The sequence below is a fragment of the Leptodactylus fuscus genome, chromosome 1, assembly GCF_031893055.1.
Source record: "Leptodactylus fuscus isolate aLepFus1 chromosome 1, aLepFus1.hap2, whole genome shotgun sequence".
In the NCBI taxonomy this organism is placed as follows: domain Eukaryota; kingdom Metazoa; phylum Chordata; class Amphibia; order Anura; family Leptodactylidae; genus Leptodactylus; species Leptodactylus fuscus.
The window spans coordinates 325,868,574-325,891,929 of record NC_134265.1 but is presented as its reverse complement, the minus strand read 5'-3'; the positions used below and the strand labels follow the sequence as shown (position 1 = coordinate 325,891,929).

The 23,356-nt window shown below is 43.0% G+C and overlaps 1 protein-coding gene across 2 annotated transcripts in view; it reads left to right on the top strand.

Annotated features, from left to right (window-relative positions):
• RAB28 (RAB28, member RAS oncogene family) overlaps positions 1–23,356 on the top strand; it is a 99,486-nt gene that overhangs the window by 32,350 nt on the left and 43,780 nt on the right. For both annotated transcript variants that reach the window (XM_075260929.1, XM_075260923.1), the window contains exon 4: positions 7,927–8,056. In XM_075260929.1, coding sequence (XP_075117030.1) covers positions 7,927–8,056 — 130 coding nt within the window. The remainder of the gene's footprint in view (positions 1–7,926; positions 8,057–23,356) is intronic.

The following is a 23,356-nucleotide window of genomic DNA, read 5'->3' as shown; positions in this document are numbered from 1 at the left end:
GACTGCATTCTTCGATATTCCTGACGACTTCATCAATAACTTGTATGAGTCATTGTCGAAACGCATGGATGCCGTCCTTCAAGCTCATGGAAGTCACACAAAATATTAAATATGGCTCTAATAGCACCACAACTTCATTCACCAATGTTAGGAAACATATCTTTGTATTTGAATTGAATTATTGGTTTGGTTTTCACATTACTTTATATGGGCGACAAAACTTTTGTTTTGCCAAAATCTGACCTTTCTGTGTCCATTCAATGATCAATATTTCGACGGTGAAACCAATTTATTTTCTTTACAAAAAAACATTTGGGAGGGTTTCAGCTTTCATATGAGTGATTTCTAAAACCAACGGATGAAGTTAAAGTCAGGGTAGAAGCTTTTGATTCCACAACATGGAGAAGTGACAGAACTTTTGTCAGGGACTGTATTCATTCCATTCTATTCATTCTTATCTATAAAGTCACTTTCACCATTTCCAATTCCAAGTCCTTCTGCGTTCTCTGCAGCCCTGTCTCTTTATATACTCTGTATAACTTTACGTAGTCCTTTTCTTCTTTAAGATTGGACTTTCATAAAATGTCATGTATATCCACCATTAAGAATTCTGTAAGAGATTGCCCCATAAACCTCCTTTAACAACAGCGGCATTACGACAAGCACTCAGTCTCCTCCACTTAGCTCCGCTTTTATAACAACCTACTCACAAAAGAGATATTAATTGCACATTAGTCTTTTATTCTTTCTAGACTAGTTTTGGGAGAAAATGCTTGTAAAATGTCTTACAGAGGAAAAGAAGCATAAAATGCGCCAGCCAGGATGTTGCATGCCTGAGCGCTTTTACTTTATTGCAAATCCGACGTACGTCGCTAAGTAAGACTCCCATTTTAAGGAGCAATAAGGTTTAATATTAATATAATTTGGATTTATGTAGAGATGTAGTAAAGCTGTCTTGACCTGGCTTTCCAGTTCAGCACTGCGAACGGCCTTGTTTGTAGATCCCCAGCTGTTCCGGAGAGACGGCTTCTCATTTCCAGGCATTGTGGCTTGGGTCAGATGTGAAAATCACAGTAATTAGTGGAGGATTTTTTGGGAAATCAACACCACAGGTACAATTTTCAGAGCACATGTCCCCTGGAGAGAGAAAGTGGGAAAAAAAATAAGTGAAATAAGTAAAAGAGGAAATTAACAATGATCCTACACCCTCGGTGTAATCATAAACCACTAGGATGCTGTGGAGCTAATGGAACAGAGCCGTAGAAGAATGACTCTACAGATACACACGAAACGTCCCATGAATCGTTTCAGACCAGTCTCTCTGTTCTGTTATTTCGATGTATTTTTACTTAAATCGGTCATTTCGCCACTATGTACTTATAAAGTGACCCAGTGTTGTATTAAAGCATAGCCAGTTAACCGTAAAATTCCATTAGTGCAGCTCACAAAAGTTCTTAACATCAGGGCTGTCGGTTTGGTAGGCCAAAGCATTGACTCTGACTCCAACTCCCAGATTTTTTTCTGACTATGACTACATCTCAGACTCCTGCACTAATTTCTTCATAAATGACTGACGGTCAGGATCAGTCGGAAGCAGTAAAGATCCTCGAATTTATGAATAAAAACCGTGATTGATTCCTAAGGAAGTAAATATGCAACAAACGAGGAGTTTTTGTATGTTCTCGCCATGTTTGGATGGGTTTCCTCCAGGTACTCCAGTTTCCTACTACACAAGGACTTACCGATAATAGGTTCACACTAGTGTTTGGCTTTATGTTCTTGGGGACCTGAAAAATAGAAACTCTATCCGCTTAAAAAGTGGTTACCCACAGACCCCATAGAGTATAAAGGGATCCACCCAGTTTCGGTCAGGACGTATATACCCCGGCTTCACTGTGCATGTGCCTGAGCTCCGAGGTGAGTATAAAGGCTTCATATTTTTAGTACGGGTATGGATGGCACTAAGGTGATTTGTTACACTAACCCCCCCGGTCCATGAGGACCTATGGGTAACAGGTTCCCTTTAAAATTCTTCTCTCTGATTCTCGCGACAATTACAAGATTATTTAGTATGCCCCAGGCTGAGGAGTGAATAGCGTTAAAGGGTTTGTTCGAGGCAAGTTGCATATCAGTGGTGGTCTGACCACTGATCATGAGAACGGGACTCTGTTGTTACCTAGTAAATGAAGCCATGATTGGAAATGCATGCTTTGTCCATAGCAATGGGGCTGCTGAGGATAGCTGAGACCTGGATAGGGAAAACCCCTATAAAATATTAAAGCCTAAAGCATGTATCACCTATTCACTGCATAAGTGATAAGATTGGTTGGAGTCAGACATCTGGAACCCCCACCGATCGCAATAATGATAATTGGTCAGAGGAATTTGAATACAGAAATAGGGCACCCGCTTGACCGCTGTTCCATTTAGTGTCTGTGGCACTGATGAAAAAAGCCAAGCATTTGCTCCAGTGGATAGGTGACCATTTGGCTGGAATACCCCTTTAACTTTTTATGACACTGCTGTGGCTGTCTGCCTAATGTTCCTCTCCTTGTAAAGGGAGTCTGTCACCAGAACTCAGCATACCGAACCAGCTCACAGATGGATAGATTGAAAGGCTGGAGCGCCTTGATAATTCAGGTGTTCCTTACCCCAGTCGGAGCCTTTATTAAGACTGGTGTACAAAACGCCAGTCTTAACAAATCTGCCCCAATGTGTAAGATAGAGAAAATAAAACCAAAAGAAACTAAAAATGATACCTGCCATCCATACATCACACTGCAGCCTTTACTAACAGCCTCAACAACTCCAAACTACAATATTTATCCCGTATATAAAAACAACTGTAGTGGAAAATGGAAGTCATTTTAAAAATTATTTCAGTGTTGTGCTGTTGAGAAAAATTAAAATGTAAAAATTTTAAAAATTTGAATAACGTGATTTTTTTTTTTCTTTCTATAAAAAAGACCAGCTAAAATAAAAAATTATATCCAAGTAAAAAAAAAATATCCGCAGCTGGATATTTTTTTCTTTAATAGACCGTTATTTGCAGGAGTAACTCCAGCAGGTAACAGGCCCCATTTGCTTACTGATCCTGGCTCCTGCTCACGGCTGCCAGGGCTTACTCGTCTGCAGCGGCGGTTGCGAGTAGGAGCCGGGAGCGGTAAGTAAGGCCACAGGCCCGCAATCCCCACAAACACAATCATTTTCAGACCCACAAGTATAATGATTGGAGGCCCACGATAGGTGAGGAAACATAAAAAACGCTGTTACTTACCTCTCCTGGGTCCGGCAGGCTTCAGGCCGACTTCGTGACATCACGTGGGCCGGGTTTTGCGTCTTTATGCGTCGCAACGCAAGCCCTGGCTCAAGTGACATCTCTTCCATCATTGAAGATGGCCAACATCAGCCCGGAGTGCGCCCAGAGCCCAGGAGATGTAAATAGCAGTGTTTGTTTGTATCCCCTCCTGGGTCTCCGATTATTATACTCTGGCATCTGAAAAGACCCCAGAGTATAATAATTGTTCATGGGTGTCCACAGTTTTTCATAATGTGTGCAAGGGCCACTATGGGGCATAATAGTTTGTGCTGGAGTCACAATACTCTGTGCAGGGGCCACTATGGGGCACCATACTGTGTGCAGGGGCCACTATGGGGCATCATACTGTGTTCAGGGCCCACTATGGGGAATAATACTGTGTACAGGAGTCGCTATGGGACATAATACTGTGTGCAGGGGCCACTATGGGACATAATACTGTGTGCAGGGGCCACTATGGGACATAATACTGTGTGCAGGAGCCACTATGGGAGATAATACTGTGTACAGGAGTCGCTATGGGACATAATACTGTGTGCAGGGGCCACTATGGGACATAATACTGTGTGCAGGGGCCACTATGGGACATAATACTGTGTGCAGGGGCCACTATGGGACATAATACTGTCTGCAGGGGCCACTATAGGACATAATACTGTGTGCAGGGGCCACTATGGGGCATAATAATGTGTACAGGGGCCACTATGGGGCATAATACTGTGTGCAGGGGCCACTATGGAGCATAATAGTGTGCAGGGGCCACTATGGAGCATAATAGTGTGCAGGGGCCACTATGGTGCATAATAGTGCATGCAGGAATAAGTTGGATAAGGAGAGCTGGGCTGGTTTTCGATGAAGTGGGCCCCCAAATTCTGACCTTTATACACATTCAGTCCATACACACAAGTCCCTGCCAAGAGCACCACTACATTCAGGCTTTAAAGGGGTATTCTGGTTGAAACAAATTACCCTCTATCCATAGGGGGAGGTCTCTGCTAATGGGTGGAGGTCCCAGTGATGAGACACTCACCAATCTTTTCTGCACCCCAATTCTGACCAAGACTCCTGTTTGCCCAGCATATGTCATTCCATTCTTTTGAAAGGGGACCACAAGTGATAGCCAGCAAAACAACCTGAACCTGGAGATTGGTGGTGGGCCTTTGCATAGGGGGTGACGTGTTCTAAGAGGAATACCCCTTTAAGCAACATTCAGGACGTGTCATTCCTTCACCACGTTTTACACAGGTGGCAGACAAAGGCTATTCTCTTGAAATACGCATTGTCATTTTCAGCTTGTAAAATGCGCTGTGTGAACAAACCCTGGGAAGTTTTTTAAGCTTGGCATATGCATCAGACAGCTGTCAGCTCTCGTTCAGCCCTCGTCTCCCCATAAACCTACAGACAGTTCTCATACCAATTTATATCCTCATAGAACATAATACATATTAGATTGTTGGAAGATCCCACCGGCACTAATATGTATGAACAGGTCCGAGATCAGCTTTATTGTGGGATTTCTCGTCTTGTCGGTGTATCTTCTTTACCTCTTGTATCAGTTTTACATCTCTAGATTGAATGCTAGCGGTCAGTGACTAGTCGTGCTTTGTCCTCACATCTGCTCTATATTATACAAATGATTGCTACAACTTTTGGATGAAATGTAAATTCATCAAATTGCCAAAGTGTTGGCCAGGTTCTTGGAAGGACGTCATTATTTTTCTGACTTTTCCCGGCAGACCCCGTTTAGATCCTGTGAATGAGACCTTTCACTTTAACTCGTTTGGAAATTAATTACTTTCCAAATCAACTTGCGTATCAGGCTGTTCATTCATTTTATTACATGCATGCTATGTGTCCTGACCACTGCCGGACGCTGGACTGAGGCGGAATTATTGTGGAAAGAATGAATATGTCAATGTTTTCAATCACCCCAAAAAGTCCAATTTTTCTGTTATTGAGTAAGAAAGTAATGGATTTAAGGGGGGATTTCACCAACTCCAACTCTTTGCATCTTTTAATAGGTACTGTTCCCCTCATTCTGGCACAGTTGGAATTTTTTCTCTAGCCCCCGCCATTCCTGAGCAATCATTTCGGTTTGTTTCAGCACCCAGTACCCAGTATAATTAGGCTTCCTGCTCCATCCAGGACTGCCTACCTGACCGTTAGCAGTCTAATTAGCATACTAAGTGCTAAAATTAAAAGAAACGATTGCTCAGGAATGGTGGGGGCTAGAGAAAAAAATTGCAACTGCATTGGAATCAGGGGAGCGGTACTGCTATTGATCTATTTCAAGAGATGGAGGAGGTTCAGGATTTTTGGTCAGACAGTAGTGGCAAAGCTCCTCTAATTCATTAAAAAAACCACTGATTGATTTCTAAGATAGTGACTATGTAACAAACTGTAGGTGTTATTGTTATACAATATTAATCATTCTAGAATATAATTCTTAATCGTTTTATTGGTAACTTTTTTCCGATTCCACCCAAAATTGCCTCTGACTCCTTAGTCCTGTCCCTTATTGTTCCACCTGGGAGTTGTGTAACATCCCGTAATTTTTCTATTTTATCTTATTTTTGGTTCTATACTTATTTTTATAGATTTGACAAGCCCTGTTACTGGCTGATATCATTGCCTTTTTCTCTTCGGGTCCCCCAAACCTCCATGGCTCCTGTGGTTCCTCACCACTTGTCTTCTTATCTATGTTGAAACAATTATCTTCTCCTCGGCATGTCTTTGTTACTGCTTGTGCCACCTATAGATAACCTCCGTTAATCCTGTTAATGCCTGTGAATATTAATGTTTGTCCTGGGGCGTAAACATTGTAGCCCTAGATATCTTGTTGTCTACCATAACGCTAGCTTAATGTTATTTATGACTCTCGTATTTGTAGAATAGATTGATTTTACAGGAATTCTAGTTATTATATGCAGGGAAGCAGTATATATAATATATATATATATATATATATATATATATATATACACACACAGTATAGACCAAATGTTTGGACACACCTTCTCATTCACAGAGTTCTGATTCACACTGAAGGCATCAAAACTATGAAGTAACATATGTGGAATTATATACTTAACAAAAAAGTGTGAAACAACTGAAAATCTGTCTCATATTCTCGGTTCTTCAAAGTAGCCACCTTTTGCTTTGATTACTGCTTTGCACACTCTTGGCATTCTCTTGATGAGCTTCAAGAGGTAGTCACCGGAAATGGTTTTCACTTCACAAGTGTGCCCTGTCAGGTTTAATAAGTGCCTTATAAATGTGGTTGGGAGCATCAGTTTTGTTGTGCAGAAGTCAGATGGATACACAGCTGATAGTCCTACTGAATAGACTGTTAGAATTTGTATTATGGCCAGAAAAAAGCAGCTAAGTAAAGAAAAACGAGTGGCCATCATTACTTTAAGAAATGAAGGTCAGTCAGTCCGAAAAATTGGGAAAACTTTGAAAGTGTCCCCAAGTGCAGTTGCAAAAACCATCAAACGCTACAAAGAAACTGGCTCACATGAGAACGCCCCAGGAAAGGAAGACCAAGAGTCACCTCTGCTGCAGAGGATAAGTTCATCCGAGTCACCAGCCTCAGAAATCGCAGGTTAACAGCAGCTCAGATTAGAGAGCAGGTCAATGCCACACAGAGTTCTAGCAGCAGACACATCTCTACAGCAACTGGTAAGAGGAGACTTTGTGCAGCAGGCCTTCATGGTAAAATAGCTGCTAGAAAACCACTGCTAAGGACAGGCAACAAGCAGAAGAGACTTGTTTGGGCTAAAGAACACAAGGAATGGACATTAGACCAGTGGAAATCTGTGCTTTGGTCTGATGAGTCCAAACTTGAGATCTTTGGTTCCAACTACTGTGTCTTTGTGCGATGCAGAAAAAGTGAACAGATGGACTCTACATGCCTGGTTCCCACCGCGAAGCATGGAGGAGGAGGTGTGATGGTGTGGGGGTGCTTTGCTGGTGACACTGTTGAGGATTTATTCAGAATTGAAGGCATACTGAACCAGCATGGCTACCACAGCATCTGGCAGCGGCATGCTATTCCATCCGTTTGCGTTTAGTTGGACCATCATTTATTTTTCAACAGGACAATGACCCCAAACACACCTCCAGGCTATGTAAGGGCTATTTGACCAAGAAGGAGAGTGATGGGGTGCTACTCCAGATGACCTGGCCTCCAGAGTCACCAGATCTGAACCCAATCAAGATGGTTTGGGGTGAGCTGGACAGCAGAGTGAAGGCAAAAGGGCCAACAAGTGCTAAGCATCTCTGGGAACTCCTTCAAGACTGTTGGAAGACCATTTCCGGTGACTACCTCTTGAAGCTCATCAAGAGAATGCCAAGAGTGTGCAAAGCAGGAATCAAAGCAAAAGGTGGCTACTTTGAAGAACCTAGAATATAAGACAGATTTTCAGTTATTTCACACTTTTGTGTTTAGTATATAATTCCACATGTGATACTTCATAGTTTTGATGCCTTCAGTGTGAATCTACAATTTTCATAGTCATGAAAATACAGAAAACTCTTTGAATGAGAAGGTGTGTCCAAACATATATAGTGGGTACCATGTATAACCGTGACTAATTTTCTTCCAGGGAGTTCTCTTGGTTTATGATATCACCAACTATCAGAGCTTTGAGAATCTAGAAGACTGGTTTTCCATGGTAAAGAAAGTCAATGAAGAATCAGAAACGCAACCATTCGTGGCGCTTGTAGGCAATAAAAGTAAGTGCAATGTAAACACAATACCCTTTATTCATGTAGTATGTTGTCTGTATACCTTCCACTTCCACATGAAGCAACAGGTAACTCCATAGGTTGCCAGATCAAGGTTTTCTGGATTGAATGAACTTCATATTCCTTTTGTAATACTTATCCGACCACAATATCATGAGATTTAAAGGGGGTTTTTAGGGAGATTTTTAGCTTGTGGTCTATCCAAGTAACTGAGTTTTCTGGGACTTTTTAATTGATGTGTGCCACTATACGCGCTGCATATACGCCGCGTAAACACACTCAACCCACTGAAATACATTGCAATTAACTTTACGGCCGTAAAAATACAGGTGTAAAACGAAACCAAAGAAATTAATTGCAGTCTATGGACAGTGATTTTACACCTGTATTTTCTCAAGCCCGGCGTTACTCCATGTGAAGGCAGCCTTAAAGGAGCTCTATCAGCAAAATTATACCGTATGAGCCCCACATATGCGTGAATAGCCTTTAAAAAGGTTATTCAGGCACTGCTAATCTTATTTCACCCCCCCCCCCCCTTTAAAATACAACTACAGTATATATACATATATTTAAATCATACCGTAGTGTGCACGCTGGGCGGTGATCCATGGTCCGACATCATCCTCTGGCATGCCTACCTCTTCTTTCGGCGATGCCCTCCGGTCCTGGCTCTTCCCCGGCTTCATTGTCGTCTTCTTCCGGTGGTTCAAATCCGATTGGATCAAATCCGGTGCGTGCCCACTGCCATTGAGAAAAATGGGGCCAGAGCGTGTGCAGCTACTGCGCACGCGCCGGATTTGAACCAATCAGATCTGAACCGCCAGAAGAAGACAACGAAGCCGGGGAAGAGCCAGGACCAGAGGGCATCACTGAAAGAAGATGACGTCTGATCATGGATATACCATATAATTTTGCTGATAGATCCCCTTTAATACTGTACTCCATTTTGCTACCACTCCAGCATAGCCGCCCATTTACAACCAACTATAAAACAGTGAACTAGGCAAATTGTTCCCTTTTTGTATTACCTATGGGGGTCCCAGGGGTTAGATCCCAAAGATCTGCCACTTTACACCATTGAGCCTGGTCAGTGAATATAGTGTTGACCACGTCAGAGGTTTGACAAACTTGTATTCCTTAAGATTATTTTTGTGTTCTTAAGTAACCCTGCCTGCTTAGCCTGTTCACTCTCTAAGATGACTGTGAATGTGTCAGGCCTACATTCCCAGCAGAGATATTATAAACAGATATTAGGCCAGGATGTATGAGAGCCGGGCTCCTGGTGATTTATAGCACCTTGGTCTCAGGGCCAGTGGTTATCTGCAACCTCTAGTGAGGGTAGGAATTATCAGGCACCAGTGTACCCTGGATGGATGAATGATTTCACCCAAAAGATATTAACCAGACCTGCTCTCTAATATGGACTAATAAGTCAGATATTTAAACAGGCATCTTGACAGGCAGGGGCGAGGATGGGGGGGGCGTCACCCCTAATTAAGAATGTTGACGCTATGTACTCCGCAGGCCTGATGGATCGTCTTGGTAGGGATAGCTCTCAGCAAAAAGTGATGGGCTGTTACCCCGTGAAGTTTAAAGGTTACGTGCTAATGTACTCTCTGCTTTCAGCCGTGATCTATGAGTATTATAACACTTCTCGCCAAATACAGGTTTTGTCAATGGATAATAGGAGAGCTTAGTCTAATGCTTCTATGATAGCTGATATAAGATTAGCACTATCACATGTAGTTTACAACCTCCACATGTCTGGCTTATTAAAAAAAAGAAAGGAAAATTTATAAAATTTTCAAATTATTTTGTACATGATTATTGTTGATTTATACTATATTTTTTTTATTATTTTATTATAACATTTTATTTATTGTAAACCAGATATTGAAATTTATCATTTATCAGTAAGCTGTGTAAGCGGCCATTTTCTCCCTTCTATTACTGAAAGCATTCTTACTCTGCAGCATTTTTGTCGGTTTAAAACTTTTGCACAGCAATGTGTATTCCTAAAAATCAGCCTAAAATGTTGGAGACCGATTCTGTCTCAAACTTGGATAACAATCCAATCCAACTATTAACAATTTTTTATTTTTTTAACTGTAGTTTTTATTGAGTTTTACATATTCTAACAAGAAACAAAGGGACAAAAAGTAAAGAACAACACAATAGTTGTTGCAATGTAACAGAATCACAAACTGATGAACAAGTACATGTAGCATAAAACACAATGGACAAGAGGGAGATGACAAGAAGGAACAGCAGGGAGAGGGAGAAGAGGGGTCAGAGACTATGAAGGACAAAGTAGGCCTCACAGTAGGATTTAGTGGGACACCCTGGAGAAAGGGGAGGATTAAGAGACAGCCCCAGAAAATTTGGTAGTGTATCTCCAGCAGGTGGGGGAGATATTCGGGTTGAGAGTGTGAAACAGGACTGGGGTATAATACCAATGCATCAGAATTTTATATCTCACAAAATGTTATGCAGGTAGACGACTTAGCCACACGGGGCCGTATGATCTGCCATTGAGCGGGTGAGATCTGCCTGCCCAGCGTCCATCTAACCATATGTCTGTGGGTCAGGGAAGTCCGCCCCTCGGGAGAGGAAAGTAAACCATAGATCTCGTAGAGGTACCAACTCAGCATATCCTCTCAAAGATGGCGGGGACAGCGTGGTCATAAAATGGGCTGCTGGTAATGGAACCATTCTATAGGGGATAAGTGCAAAGTAGAGGTAAAGTAGTCAAAGTGCCTGAACTCCAGGGGGCAATAGTGGTTATCACTGCAGCCTTACAGCGCTGGAGTCCTGGGCTCCAATCCCACCAGGAACAACATCTGCAAGGAGTTTGTATGTTCTCTTCGTGTTTGCATGGATTTCCTCCCCTTCTACAAAGACATACTGATAGGAAAAAAAAAGTACATTGTGATCCCTATATGGGGCTCACTCACAATCTACATTTAAAAAAAAAAAAAAAAAAAAAAAAGTGCCTGGACTCCAAGGTCAGACGGTCGATCAAATCAGCGACATGGAACAGACCATGTCTACTGCATGGGTGCATCATCGCAACCGTTAGTCCCTCGAATAGGTAAGGGTTAAAGAGAAAGGAAACCATAGAAGAGAGTTGTGCAGCAAGTGAAAAAGTCTAGAGCTAGAGCCAACCAAAGCTTTTCAATTTGGACCCACTTAGGCCTGAGACGTCATCCGGATTACATGGCAGGTGGGCCGCCCAATAGTAGTGGAGGAGGTATGGGACTGCCAGACTCCCCTCTGCCTTACCAACCAACATAACGGGGCGCGGAATACGGTAGCACTTCCCGTTCCAGATAAATTGAAGGAGAGTGTAACTCAGAGCGAGGGGCACGGATGGTTTTGAGGAAGTATAGAAGTTTTGTGTCATTTTAACTGCTGTGATCTATGGAGGGGATGTCCAGAAATATTTTTTTAATGCTAGTTATAAAAATTTAAAAAAAAACAAGCGTTTACAAAGTGACGAGACTTGATCTGAATAGGACACACGAGAACTTAATATTATACTGTATTACTAGACGGCAGTGGTTACGAGGAATGCAGAGCTTTGTCTTAGGTGTGGGTTAGTAAGGCTCGCCTGTAGAAGTGCACAGAACGCTCCTCAGAAGTCAATGCAGGATGTTGCGAGCGCGTCTCCTTCCTGCAGGAGGTGGCCGGAGAGTGTTAATATGATGGCTGGCATCGAGCACAATTTATGGAGGTAACAAAACACTGCATTATGTGTTCCATATTAACACAGTGTAAACATTCATTCTCCGAACCTGCCGAAGAAATGTTGGTGGGTCCATTCATAAGCGCACACCTTGGGAAACACTCCGGGATTGAGCTGAATAATGTAACTACAAAGTTGTTATTCTTCCATTACACTAATCCTTAGAATCCATTACGGCTCTGTTTATCGAGATACTCACCGCTGTGGGTACGTTTCTTATACCTCCCCATTAAAATTATTACGTTCCAAATACGATGATCTCATCGGCTTCTGATTCAGTGTAAATCGTGGGCATGAATGCCCAACCTTAACCTCAGAGGGGATACTTGCTGTACATGTAATGTATATTTTACCTCCCTAGGCTAATGGAAGACGTATGAAGGATGTAGGTTAATAAATCGTTTCCCCAAATCATTGAACACTAAATGTAACCTACCACTGGAGCTTATAGTCAGCTTTTTCATTATGGCGTCTATGTTTTTTTGCAGTTAGAGTAAGTTCACATGGAGGAATTTAGAGCTGATTTTGTGGTGGATTCTGCTTCAGTGTCAATGCCATATTCCAGGGGTCCTCAAACTTTTCAAACACGGGGCCAGTTCACTGTCCCTCAAAACACTGGAGGGCCGAAATATTTCGTCTCAGGCGGCAAAAAGGCTAGGTTCACCCCTGCTCCTCAGTATGCCCCCACCCCACAGTATTATATGCTTCTCATTACCCCCCACTGTATTATATACTCCTCAGTACCCCCACACACACTGTATTGTATACTCCTCAATACCCCCCACACACACTGTATTATATACTCCTCAGTACCCCCTACTGTATTATATACTCCTCAGTACCCTCCCCCCACTGTATTATATACTCATCAGTACCCCCCCCCCCCGTATTATATGCTCATCAGTACAATCACACCCACACTGTCCTACTTACACATGAAGAGCCGCCGCGGTGCGTCCTCCTTCCAGACTGCAGGAGCGATGACGTCATCGCGCCTGCGTTGGGGGCAGAGGTCACTCTCTGCCATCAGCCATCAGTGTAGGCCGCGGTCGGGCGGCCCCTGACAGCTTTCAGTTGTATGTGCAAATGCACATACAACTGAAAGCGGCGATCCGCTCACTAACGGGGAATTGGATTCCCCGTTAGTGAGCGATCCAGACGACAGCGCGGGCCACATGCGGTGGGCCGGATAAATGTCCTCGGCGGGCCGCATGTGGCCATAGTTTGAGGACCGCTGCCCTATTCCATCCTAAATCTGCCTCCCGTTGGGTTGGTTGAAGCGCAGTTGTCAGTAAGAGTATGACGGTTTTATTTTGGTAGTGACCGTTCCTTCTTTGCATCAGCCCATGTAATAGATTTATGTAAAACAGCGACGGTTAGCATGTCTATCATTGATCGGCGCTCTTCCATCCCCGGGCAATGTAACAGGAGGCTTAGGGTAAGTTCACACAGAAGAATTTAGCCCTGATTTTGAATTCACTCAGAATTGTCTGCAAATTCCATCCCAAATATGCTTCCCGTTGTATTCCAAGATGTTGGTGACACAAATGTAAGTTTTGGGTATCAGATGGATGCATGACACCCCAACGTTCAGCGTTCAGAGGAGCGATGTAGCCTCTTCACTTCTCACCAAGCACAGCACCGTGTATATATATATATATATATATATATATATATATATCAGTTGTGTTTTTATTGCAGCTCAGCCTTCTCACTTGAATGGGACTGAGCTCCTCACAAACTGTCATTAATGAACTTAATGTCCTTTGGGGCCACTGACTCTTCAACCAGATGACTTGTAGAGTCCCGGTTGTTGGACTGTCACCAACTAGATACTTATGATTAGAGATGAGCGAGTAGTGAAATAGTCGAGATTCGATATTCGTTTCGAGTAGAGCCTCAATATTCGACTACTCGATCGAATATCAAATCCCATTACAGTCTATGGGAGAAAATATTGTTTCAGGGGAAACCACTATTCGACTAAAGGAGAGTCACCAAGTCCACGAGTAGCAGGAGGAGCGCTGTGCAGTTAAAGCGCACGGACCCCATAGACTATAACGGGTCTGTGCGCTTTAACTGCACAGCGCTTGCAGTTGTGCTGATATTCCATTTAGGGGCGTCCTCCTGCGGACAGCGCTAATGTGAACCTGCCCTTACTCGTCCTGCACAACCAGCATTGATTGGCTGAATTCTATACAGTGTACAGCATTCGACCAATCAATGCTGGTTCTGCCGGAGGCTCATCTGTGAGGAGGTGGAGTCTAAGATCGGACCACAATGGAGACTGCTGTGGTCCAATCTTAGACTCCGCCTCGTCACAGACGAGCTTCCGGTAGAACCAGCGTTGATTGGCCAAATGCTGTACATTGTATAGCATTCGGCCAATCAATGCTGGTTCTGAATTGAATCTTTACTGCGAATAGGAGTATTATTCGAACGAGTATGAGTATTTAGAATACCCTAGTATTCTATCGAATACATACTCAATCGAATACTACTCACTCATCTCTACTCATGATCTATCTTAAGGATAGTGACAACACAAGAGTCCTTAAAGGGATTTTTTGTAGACCATTAAAGGGGTTTTCCATGCTAAATAACTAATAACTTGTCCTTAGAGTAGGTCATCAATTAAAGATTGGCAGGGATCCCACACCCAGACCCTTAGCCGATCAGCTTTTTGAAGAGGTTACAGTGTTCTGCTAAGCGGTGTACCCTCTTCACTGCTCTCCAAGCACATCACCGTATGTTTTTACATTTGATATCGCAGCTCAGGAATGGGACTGAGCTGTGATCAGGCCATATGACCCATGAATATGACCTGCGAAACGAAAGCAATGCTACTGCTTCAAACAGCTCATGCGAGGGGGAGACCATGATGTCCTTATTGTGTCCGGGTTATCTTCTCATACATGTAGTGTCCTCCTGATAACCAGCCATGATGTCCTTATTATGTCCAGGTTATCTTCTCATACATGTAGTGTCCTCCTGATAACCAGCCATGATGTCCTTATTGTGTCCAGGTTATCTTCTCATACATGTAGTCTCCTCCTGATAACCAGCCATGATGTCCTTATTGTCTCCGGGTTATCCTCTCATACATGTAGTGTCCTCCTGATAACCAGCCATGATGTCCTTATTGTCTCCGGGTTATCCTCTCATACATGTAGTGTCCTCCTGATAACCAGCCATGATGTCCTTATTGTGTCTGGGTTATCTTCTCATACATGTAGCATCCTCCTGATAACCAGCCATGATGTCCTTATTGTCTCCGGGTTATCTTCTCATACATGTAGTGTCCTCCTGATAACCAGCCATGATGTCCTTATTGTGTCCGGGTTATCCTCTCATACATATAGTGTCTTCCTGATAACCAGGAATGCAGGAACTTTCTATGGTTCAGCACTTGTCAGAAACCCAGCTATGATGTCCTTGTTGTGGGTGGGTTATCAGTCAGGGGTGCTACGTGTATGAGTACATGTAAGTATCCTGAGCCAGACCTGTGCCTTGGTTCCCTTGAGAAGAAAGGATTAGACATGTCCAAATTCAAGATGCCTCATCCTCCTCCTTTTGCAGTCAAAAGCACTGTAAACCTGGTGGTATGGAGCACTGCCTATGTGAACAGGGTCGGATTCAGTCGCTTATTTATACAGTATATATGAGCTTGTTTTATTAGACTGCAGAAGTTTTGGAATTTCTGTTCGGACTTGAAACACCAAGTGTAGATCTCAATCATTGTCATGTAAAAACTAATGGCATTAGCCCCTTGTAGCCCGTCATTTCGCAGATGCCAAGATCTGGCAATTTATTGCCTCAATCTAGATCTTTCCATAACAGCGCCGGATTCCTTTCCAGAAGACATTGCTGTTACTGCAGCTTCAAAGCCTCAGTCCTCTCTGAAGCCACAACTGGTGGTCGCGCTTGACGTCAGCCTCGGATTTCTTCAGACTTCTCCTGCCAGACTCCTGTATCAGACTTCCCACACCTCATGTGCCACTTCACTTGGCAAATCCTTCTGCTGGTTTACCATCATCCAATAAATCACATGGAAATCAGAAGTCCTCCAGAACAAGGAACCTGTTAAGTACTGTACATGGACTCCTGAAGCCAAGAGGCTAAAAAGTGTATTTCTTTTAGAGGGAATTTATTAAAGAGGTTTTCCAGGACTATTTAATTGACTATCCATTTAAGATCCGTAGGGGGTCCGACACATGAGACCACTGGGAATCGCCTATAGCCATCAGTCTCATTGACTGATCACAGCTCAGTCCCATTCAAGTGAAGGGGCCGAGCACAGCTGCTGTACAAGTTCTATGAGGCTGCAGCGCTCACCTGAAAACTGCAGAATCTTCAAGCAGCTGATTGGGTATAGGGGCCATGATGTGAGATCCTTGACCTAACCTTTAGATAGGTAATTGGTTAGTAAAGCCTGGAAAGCCCCTTAAAGGGATCCTATCATTCAGACGACATTTTTTTCTAAGTACCATGTCGGAATAGCCTTAAGAAAGGCTACTCTTCTCCTACCTTTTGTCGTCTTCTCCGCGCCACCGTTTGCCTACAATCCCAGTTTCTCTCGGTATGCAAATTAGCTCTCTTGCAGCACTGGGGGCGGACCCCAGCGCTCAGACAGCACTGGGGGCAGCCCCAATGCTGCGAGAGAACTCTCTCCAGCGCCGCCTCCATCTTCGTCAGGAACGGCCTCTTCATTCTCTTCTTCCGGCAGTGTCGTCTTACTTCTAGGCCTCGGACAGAGCAGACTGCGCATGCCTACAGGCCCCGAGAAAATGGCCGCTTACCATACTATGCAAGCGGCCATTTTCTTGTGGCCTATGGGCATGCGCAGTCTGCTCTGACCAAGGCCGGAGGCCTTAGACGTTACAAGCCACCGCTGGAAGAAGAGTTCTCTCGCAGCATTGGGGATGCCCCCAGTGCTGTCTGAGCACTGGGGCCTGCCCCCAGTGCTGCGAGAGAGCTAATTTGCATACCGAGAGAAACCGGGATTGTAGGCGAACAGCGGCTCAGAGAAGACGACGAAAGGTAGGAGAAGAATAGCCTTTCTTAAGGCTATTCCGACGTGGTACTTAGAAAAAATGTCGTCTGAATGATAGGATCCCTTTAAAGACTGCCGTTCTGTATTTATTAAGAGCCTTCGGCCTTGGTCTTCATAAAAGGTGATTGTATGGCGCAAGAAAGATGAGCCACACATCCATCAGTGCCAGAAAACTGGCTTAGGCTAGGCTCACAGCTGGCAGACCCCATTGTAATCTATAGTGCCTGTGGGGAACCGCTGTCTTCTTCATTGTAACTTCTCAGGCTATCTTTGACAAGCAGGGCATATACAGTATATATGTATATATACATTTTTTATTAATAATAATAATAATAATTAATTAATAATGATGATGCTAATGATAATAATAATAATAATAATAATAACACCAGATGGTGAAATATTTCCCTTTTTTCTAATTAGTTTTTTCTTATTGTAGATTTTCTTATTCTGTTTTCCGGGGGCGGCCATGTTGCTTGAGCTTCTCCTCTGTTAACATCATTTAGTGATATGCTTTACAGCAGTCTTCTATCCATAGGCAGTAATATTCTGGAGCTCATTGAGATCTATGGGAGAGTTTTCTAGTCCTGCTCCGTGCAGAGAGGGAGAAGAGATAAAATGTTAAATGATCTATGGTCAATAATGGCAGCTCAGTGGCCGCTTGGGTTCTGGGTTCGAAACCAGCCAAGGACAACACCTGCAAGCAGTTTATATGTCCTCCCTGTGTTTGCATGGGTTTGCTCTGGGTACCCCAGTTTCCTCCCACACTCCAAATCCAAACTAATCGGGAATTTAAAATGTGACCCCCCTCGTTCACATGAGCGTTTGGATTCCGTCCGGGAGAGTCCGCATAGAGACCCCACCGAACGGATTACCAAATGCAATTGCCAGCACTGTGCTGTAAAAGCACACGGACCCCAAAGACTATAATAAGGTCTGTGTGCTTACCGCCAGATGTCGTGCGGACAGAAAAGTAGTTCTCAATCTACTTTTCTATCTGCATGATTTGCGCACAGCAAGCACACGGACCCCATTATAGTTTATGGGATCCGTGTGCTTTTACAGCACAGTGCTAGCAATTGCGTTTGTATTCCGTTCAGGGCATCTCCATGCGGACTCTCCCGGACAGAATATAAAAGCAGATGTGATCCAACCCTGATTCCTATAAGGGACAGAGTCGACTATCTGTAAATCTCTATGGAATATGATGGCGATAGATAAGTAAGCAAAGTACATATATAAATATCTTATATTGTAATGCTGTCTAGGATGTAAATTAGTGTTGCAAAGAAAACCGGCAAGTGTCTGTCTATTATTAGACTTAGTGGCCAGAGTGAAAATTGCAAAAAATAAATGTGTGTGTGTGAATAAAAAAATAAATGTGTGTGTGTATATATATATATATATATATATATATATATATATATATATATATATATATATATATATATATATATATATATATATATATATATATATAAAAAAAAGGGGGTTTCAAAAATACTGTAGGTAATCTCCATGTCCCATTCTTGGTAAGCTATAGATAGAGATAAGGTACATTTTTCTATATTGTACCCCACTGACAATGAGCAAATGTGGGGACACTTGTCGCAATGGGGGTTAACGTATACATCTGTGGCCGGTTTATGCCTAATAAAAAAAAAAAAGATGCTACGTAAACTGTTGCCTTCCCCCCCATCTCAATGTGCTTCTGTTTTTGGTTTAGGTAGAAATGTTGTTTCTGGCCGTGTCTTTCATATTCAGGTCTTCTTACAACAAATGGAACGGCCTAATTGTGCCCCGGGGAATACTTAACGTACGCTGGACATATGGCGGACAAAAGTTGAGTCTAGTAAACGAAATAAAATTCTGAGCAGAAAAAGTGTGAGCGTCTGGAGCGTCTGATAGCAGAGCCGGGGAGATATCACAGGTTTAACTCGCTTGTGGCCAGATTGACAATCCGCTTTTTATTGGCCGCGTCGGCGCTTTAACACTTTCGGGATTTAAGTTCAACGCACATTTAATTAAAGTGATCAGTATCTGTTTCCTGTTCGGCCCCGCCGCTCTCCAGACGCCAGTCATAATTCAGAAAATACGGCCTGAAATTTTGGGTTCTCCCCAGCGTGACATCAGAATTTGATGGCTAATCCTTGAGTGGCCGGCGATCTTATATAGTTAAGAGTATGAAACATTCTGTTTATAGCAGCGAATAAAAAATTAACTATGGGTAACTTTCCGGCTTCCTGGATATAGTCATTACTTGTGGTTGCTCTACTCCAGCAAAAGGTTAAGTATTAATGGAAAATGTTCACAGCCTTTTTGCTCAGAGAAAACATGTTACTTGTAAGTTTTCGTTTGATTTTTTTTTTTTTTTTTTAAACTTTTTTTAACTTTTTTTTTTTTTTTAAACTTTACAGTCGCATTGAATGTCTTCATTCATTTAGCCATCCATAAAGCAAATATTGTTGCACATGCAGCGGATAATACGTCTTTTTAGGGCTACTTGTGTGGCATGTCACAGATCATTAACTGCGAGTAACCACCTGACTTGAGGGAAGTCTGGACGCATCATTACAGTGAAATACCCTTTTATTTCGCTACCTCTGGAACGCATTGATTAAGTCAGAAAAGGGCGCAGGGGACTCCAAACACCTCTTCTTATCTCACAAAGCACCTGATGAGAGGAGAGAATCAACAGGAAAGTGTGAACAGGGAAGCCGGGAGGTTCCTGATGAGCGAATGTTTTGCTTCTCCGTTTCACTTTTTTCTTCTCCATCCCAAATGTTTGTTCATGTGCTTAAGGGCTTATTCACACGGCTGTGATTCAGACCCTTGTGTAGCGCGAGTCTGCAGGGGACTAGACTGGTATTACTATAACCAGGGGCCCAGGCCTTTTAGTTAAAGGGGTTTTCTGGGACCTTTTAAAGGTGACGTCTCACCAGGAAATGAAAGTATTGGATAAATCACATTTTTACATTTGAACATTTTTTTTTACTTAATTTAGGATAAGCGGTTTTTAATTTTACATGTTGTAAAATTGTTACATGTTGTTGTCTATATCCTACTAATACAGTATTATAACTGTGAAAGTTTGGATGAAATTTGGCACATAGTTTGTAACCTCGATTAACACACAGGCTCTTTATCATAGGCTTTTTATCCTGTTAAATGACATGGCTTCACAACTGTTATGAATTTATGTTCACATACTATATTAAAGGGATCCTATCGTTCAGACGATATTTTTTCTAAGTCCCACGTCGGAATAGCCTTAAGAACGGCTATTCTTCTCCTACCTTTTGTCGTCTTCTCCGTGGCGCCGTTCGCCTACAATCTTGGTTTCTCTCGGTATGCAAATTAGCTCTCTTGCAGCACTCGGGGCGGGCCCCAGTGCTCAGACAGCACTGGGGGCAGCCCCAATGCTGCGAGAGAACTCTCTCCAGCACTGCCTCTATCTGCATCAGGAACGGCCTCTTCATTCTCTTCTTCCGGCAGTGTCTTCTTACTTCTAGGTCTCGGGCAGAGCAGACTGCGCATGCCCACAGGTCCCGAGAAAATGGCCGCGTACCATACTATGCAAGCGGCCATTTTCTCGTGGCATATGGGCATTAGCAGTCTGCTCTGCCCAAGGCCGGAGGCCTTAGAAGTTACAAGCCACCGCCGGAAGAAGAGGCTGGAGATGACGCTGCTGAAGAAGAGGAGGCGGTGCTGGAGAGCGTTCTCTCGCAGCATTGGAGACACCTCCAGTGCTGTCTGAGTGCTGGGACCTGCCCCCAGTGCTGCGAGAGAGCTAATTTACATACCGTCAAGAACCGGGATTGTAGGCGAACGGCGACACGGAGAAGACAACGAACGGTAGGAGAAGAATAGCCTTTCTTAACGCTATTCCGACATGGTACTTAAAAAAAATGTCATCTGAATGATAGGATCCCTTTAAACTGCTCTTGCAGCAGCTTATCTCAGGTTCTGATAAAGCCAGTTCTGTTATCTCCCTATGTAAACACTCAGCTAACCCTCAGTCCATTCTGTACATTCATTTGCATATTATCTGATCTGCTCCAGGCAGTGCTGACACACTGAATGGGAAAACACCTTTAATCCAAATTGGCACTTTGCCAATTTTAAACATGCCGGCAAAAAGAAAATCTAATTTGTTGCAAAATTCTAAAACGACAAGAGCTATGAAGGTAGCCAGAAGTCATAGAGTTCTCCTCAAGCGGAACTGAGGGGGATCATTAACGCCAACAACACACTCATTATATGGCATCCCAGCGAGCTGCTGAGATGCCGGAACAATCACTGGCACAGTGCGAGGAATGAGTTCAGCGGCAGGCCAGCTTGACAGCTGCCAAAATGCCGGAGCAGGCGGAGCAACACGCTCATTATATGGCGTTCCATATATATATATATATATATAATATATATATATATATATATATATATATATATATATATATATATATATATATATATATGATATTCCTACTCTTGAAATTTCTATTCTTGCCACTAAGCCTAAAATAGTTTTGTTTCCTGGAAATGTACCATGGGCCATAGACACATTGGTCTGGATCATGGACATCTATGGGAGAGTTATCAAAGCATGCTTTGTGAGCTGTGCAGATGGGGAGTAGATAAGCTGTTAAACCATCTATTGTGAGCTGCTACTGCAAAGAAATCTACAGAAAACAGGAAGTCAGCATATTATTTAGCTTAGTGGTCAGACTCAGAAATGCTGAATTTTTAGGATTTCTTTTTTAAATATAGATAGAACATGGAAAAAATTGTAAAATATTGGCTAAAATTGTTAAAATATGTTTAACTTAAAACTTGATAAAAAGAAATTCTGGCGACACAGTTACTAAAATTGATGACCTAACTAAGAATCTATGGTGGTCTGATACCTGGGACCTCTGTGGATCAGATGTCTGAAGCGGCAGCTTCCACATCACAGACCATGTGACATTAAATTGGAACGAGCACAGAAACCCAAGATTAGGATGAATAAAACCTGGTCAGGAAGTTTATATAAAAAAGACCCCTTCTAACCCCTTTAAAATGGACCTAGTCTTATTTTATAAGCCCCAATATTAGTCATTTGTTCCCCTTCCAAAGAGCCCACCAAATATATGATGTGAAAAGATACTTAAAGGGGTTGTCCTGGATATTAGATTTTATGGCCCGTCTTTAGGATGGAGCGGTGTAGGGCTACTTCCTACCCCCATGCTACTCTCAACACAGGACTGGAAGCAGAAAGCTCCGTTCCCTGTACAGTGGCCGGACTCCGGTACTGCAGCTCAGGCCCCGTACATTATTGTATATTTTAAGCCACGACCCTGAGCCCCTGCACCCATTGTAGTGAATGGAGCCATACACACTTTAATTCCTCCTCGTGGACCCACAACGAGATGTTAGATGTGACTTTAACATCCTGTAAGAGGAAACTGCATAATCTTGCTGGCCATAACTAGTAATATCATTAATAAGATCATTGAAGTACTTATTTTGGCTGGGCCCGGAGCAGCATGTGTACTTTTCAATTTCCTCCTGCTGTTCCCAGGCTGTATGATGCAGACTGACTTCTTAATACTGCTGGAGACTTGTTGTCATTTTATTTATTTATTTGTTCCACTAAGCCTTCCCTTAAAGGGGTACTCTTATGTGTTCAGTACATCTTCCCATTCCATTACCTGTCCTATATACATTTCCAGTTCTGCTACATAAGCATTAAAGGGGTCCTCTAGTTCTTCATTTCTATGGAACAGATGCTATGAATTATGTGTTGTGTGATATAAACTCTGAACGAGCAAGACCCTGGCCCGGGGTGTTGCATGTTTTAGTCTAGACAGACCCGTGGAGACGGTGGGTGGTGATGGCAGAGGTCTGTCTGAAATTCCTAGCAGGTCTCCAGAAGCTGCACTCTGCAGCATTAGGCTCCGTTCCCACGGAGTAACGCGCTGCTCATTTAGAGCGCGGCGCTTCAAAACAGATCCCATTTACTTCAATGGGTTCCGTCTTACGCACGCTACACATTGAAATCAATGGGAGGCTTTATAACCCATTGATTTCAATGGGTAGCGTGCGTAAGCCGGCACCCATTGAAGTCAATGGGATCTGTTTTGAAGCGCCTCGCTCTGACACGTGTTTACGTGTCTAAATGAGCGGTGCGTTACTCTGTGGGAACGGAGCCTTCGACATATTGAAGGCCTTCAAGGCTATGTAGACCTTTGTGGTTACTTTTTGAAAAACATCATTGTATATTTATTACTTGCTTTTTATTTTGCAGCTTTCCTTTGCTTTTCTATAGTGGAAGCTGCTGTGTTCACTATTCAGTCTGAGTAGCTGCCTGACGGCTTGTTCTGTGCCTCTTATCTTTGTTGCTCTAACTGCTTATAAACACTCATTTAAAGGGATTATATCATTAAAGTTGTATTTTTTCCGCCTACCATGTCGGAATAGCCTTAAGAAAGGCTATTCGTCTCCTACCTTT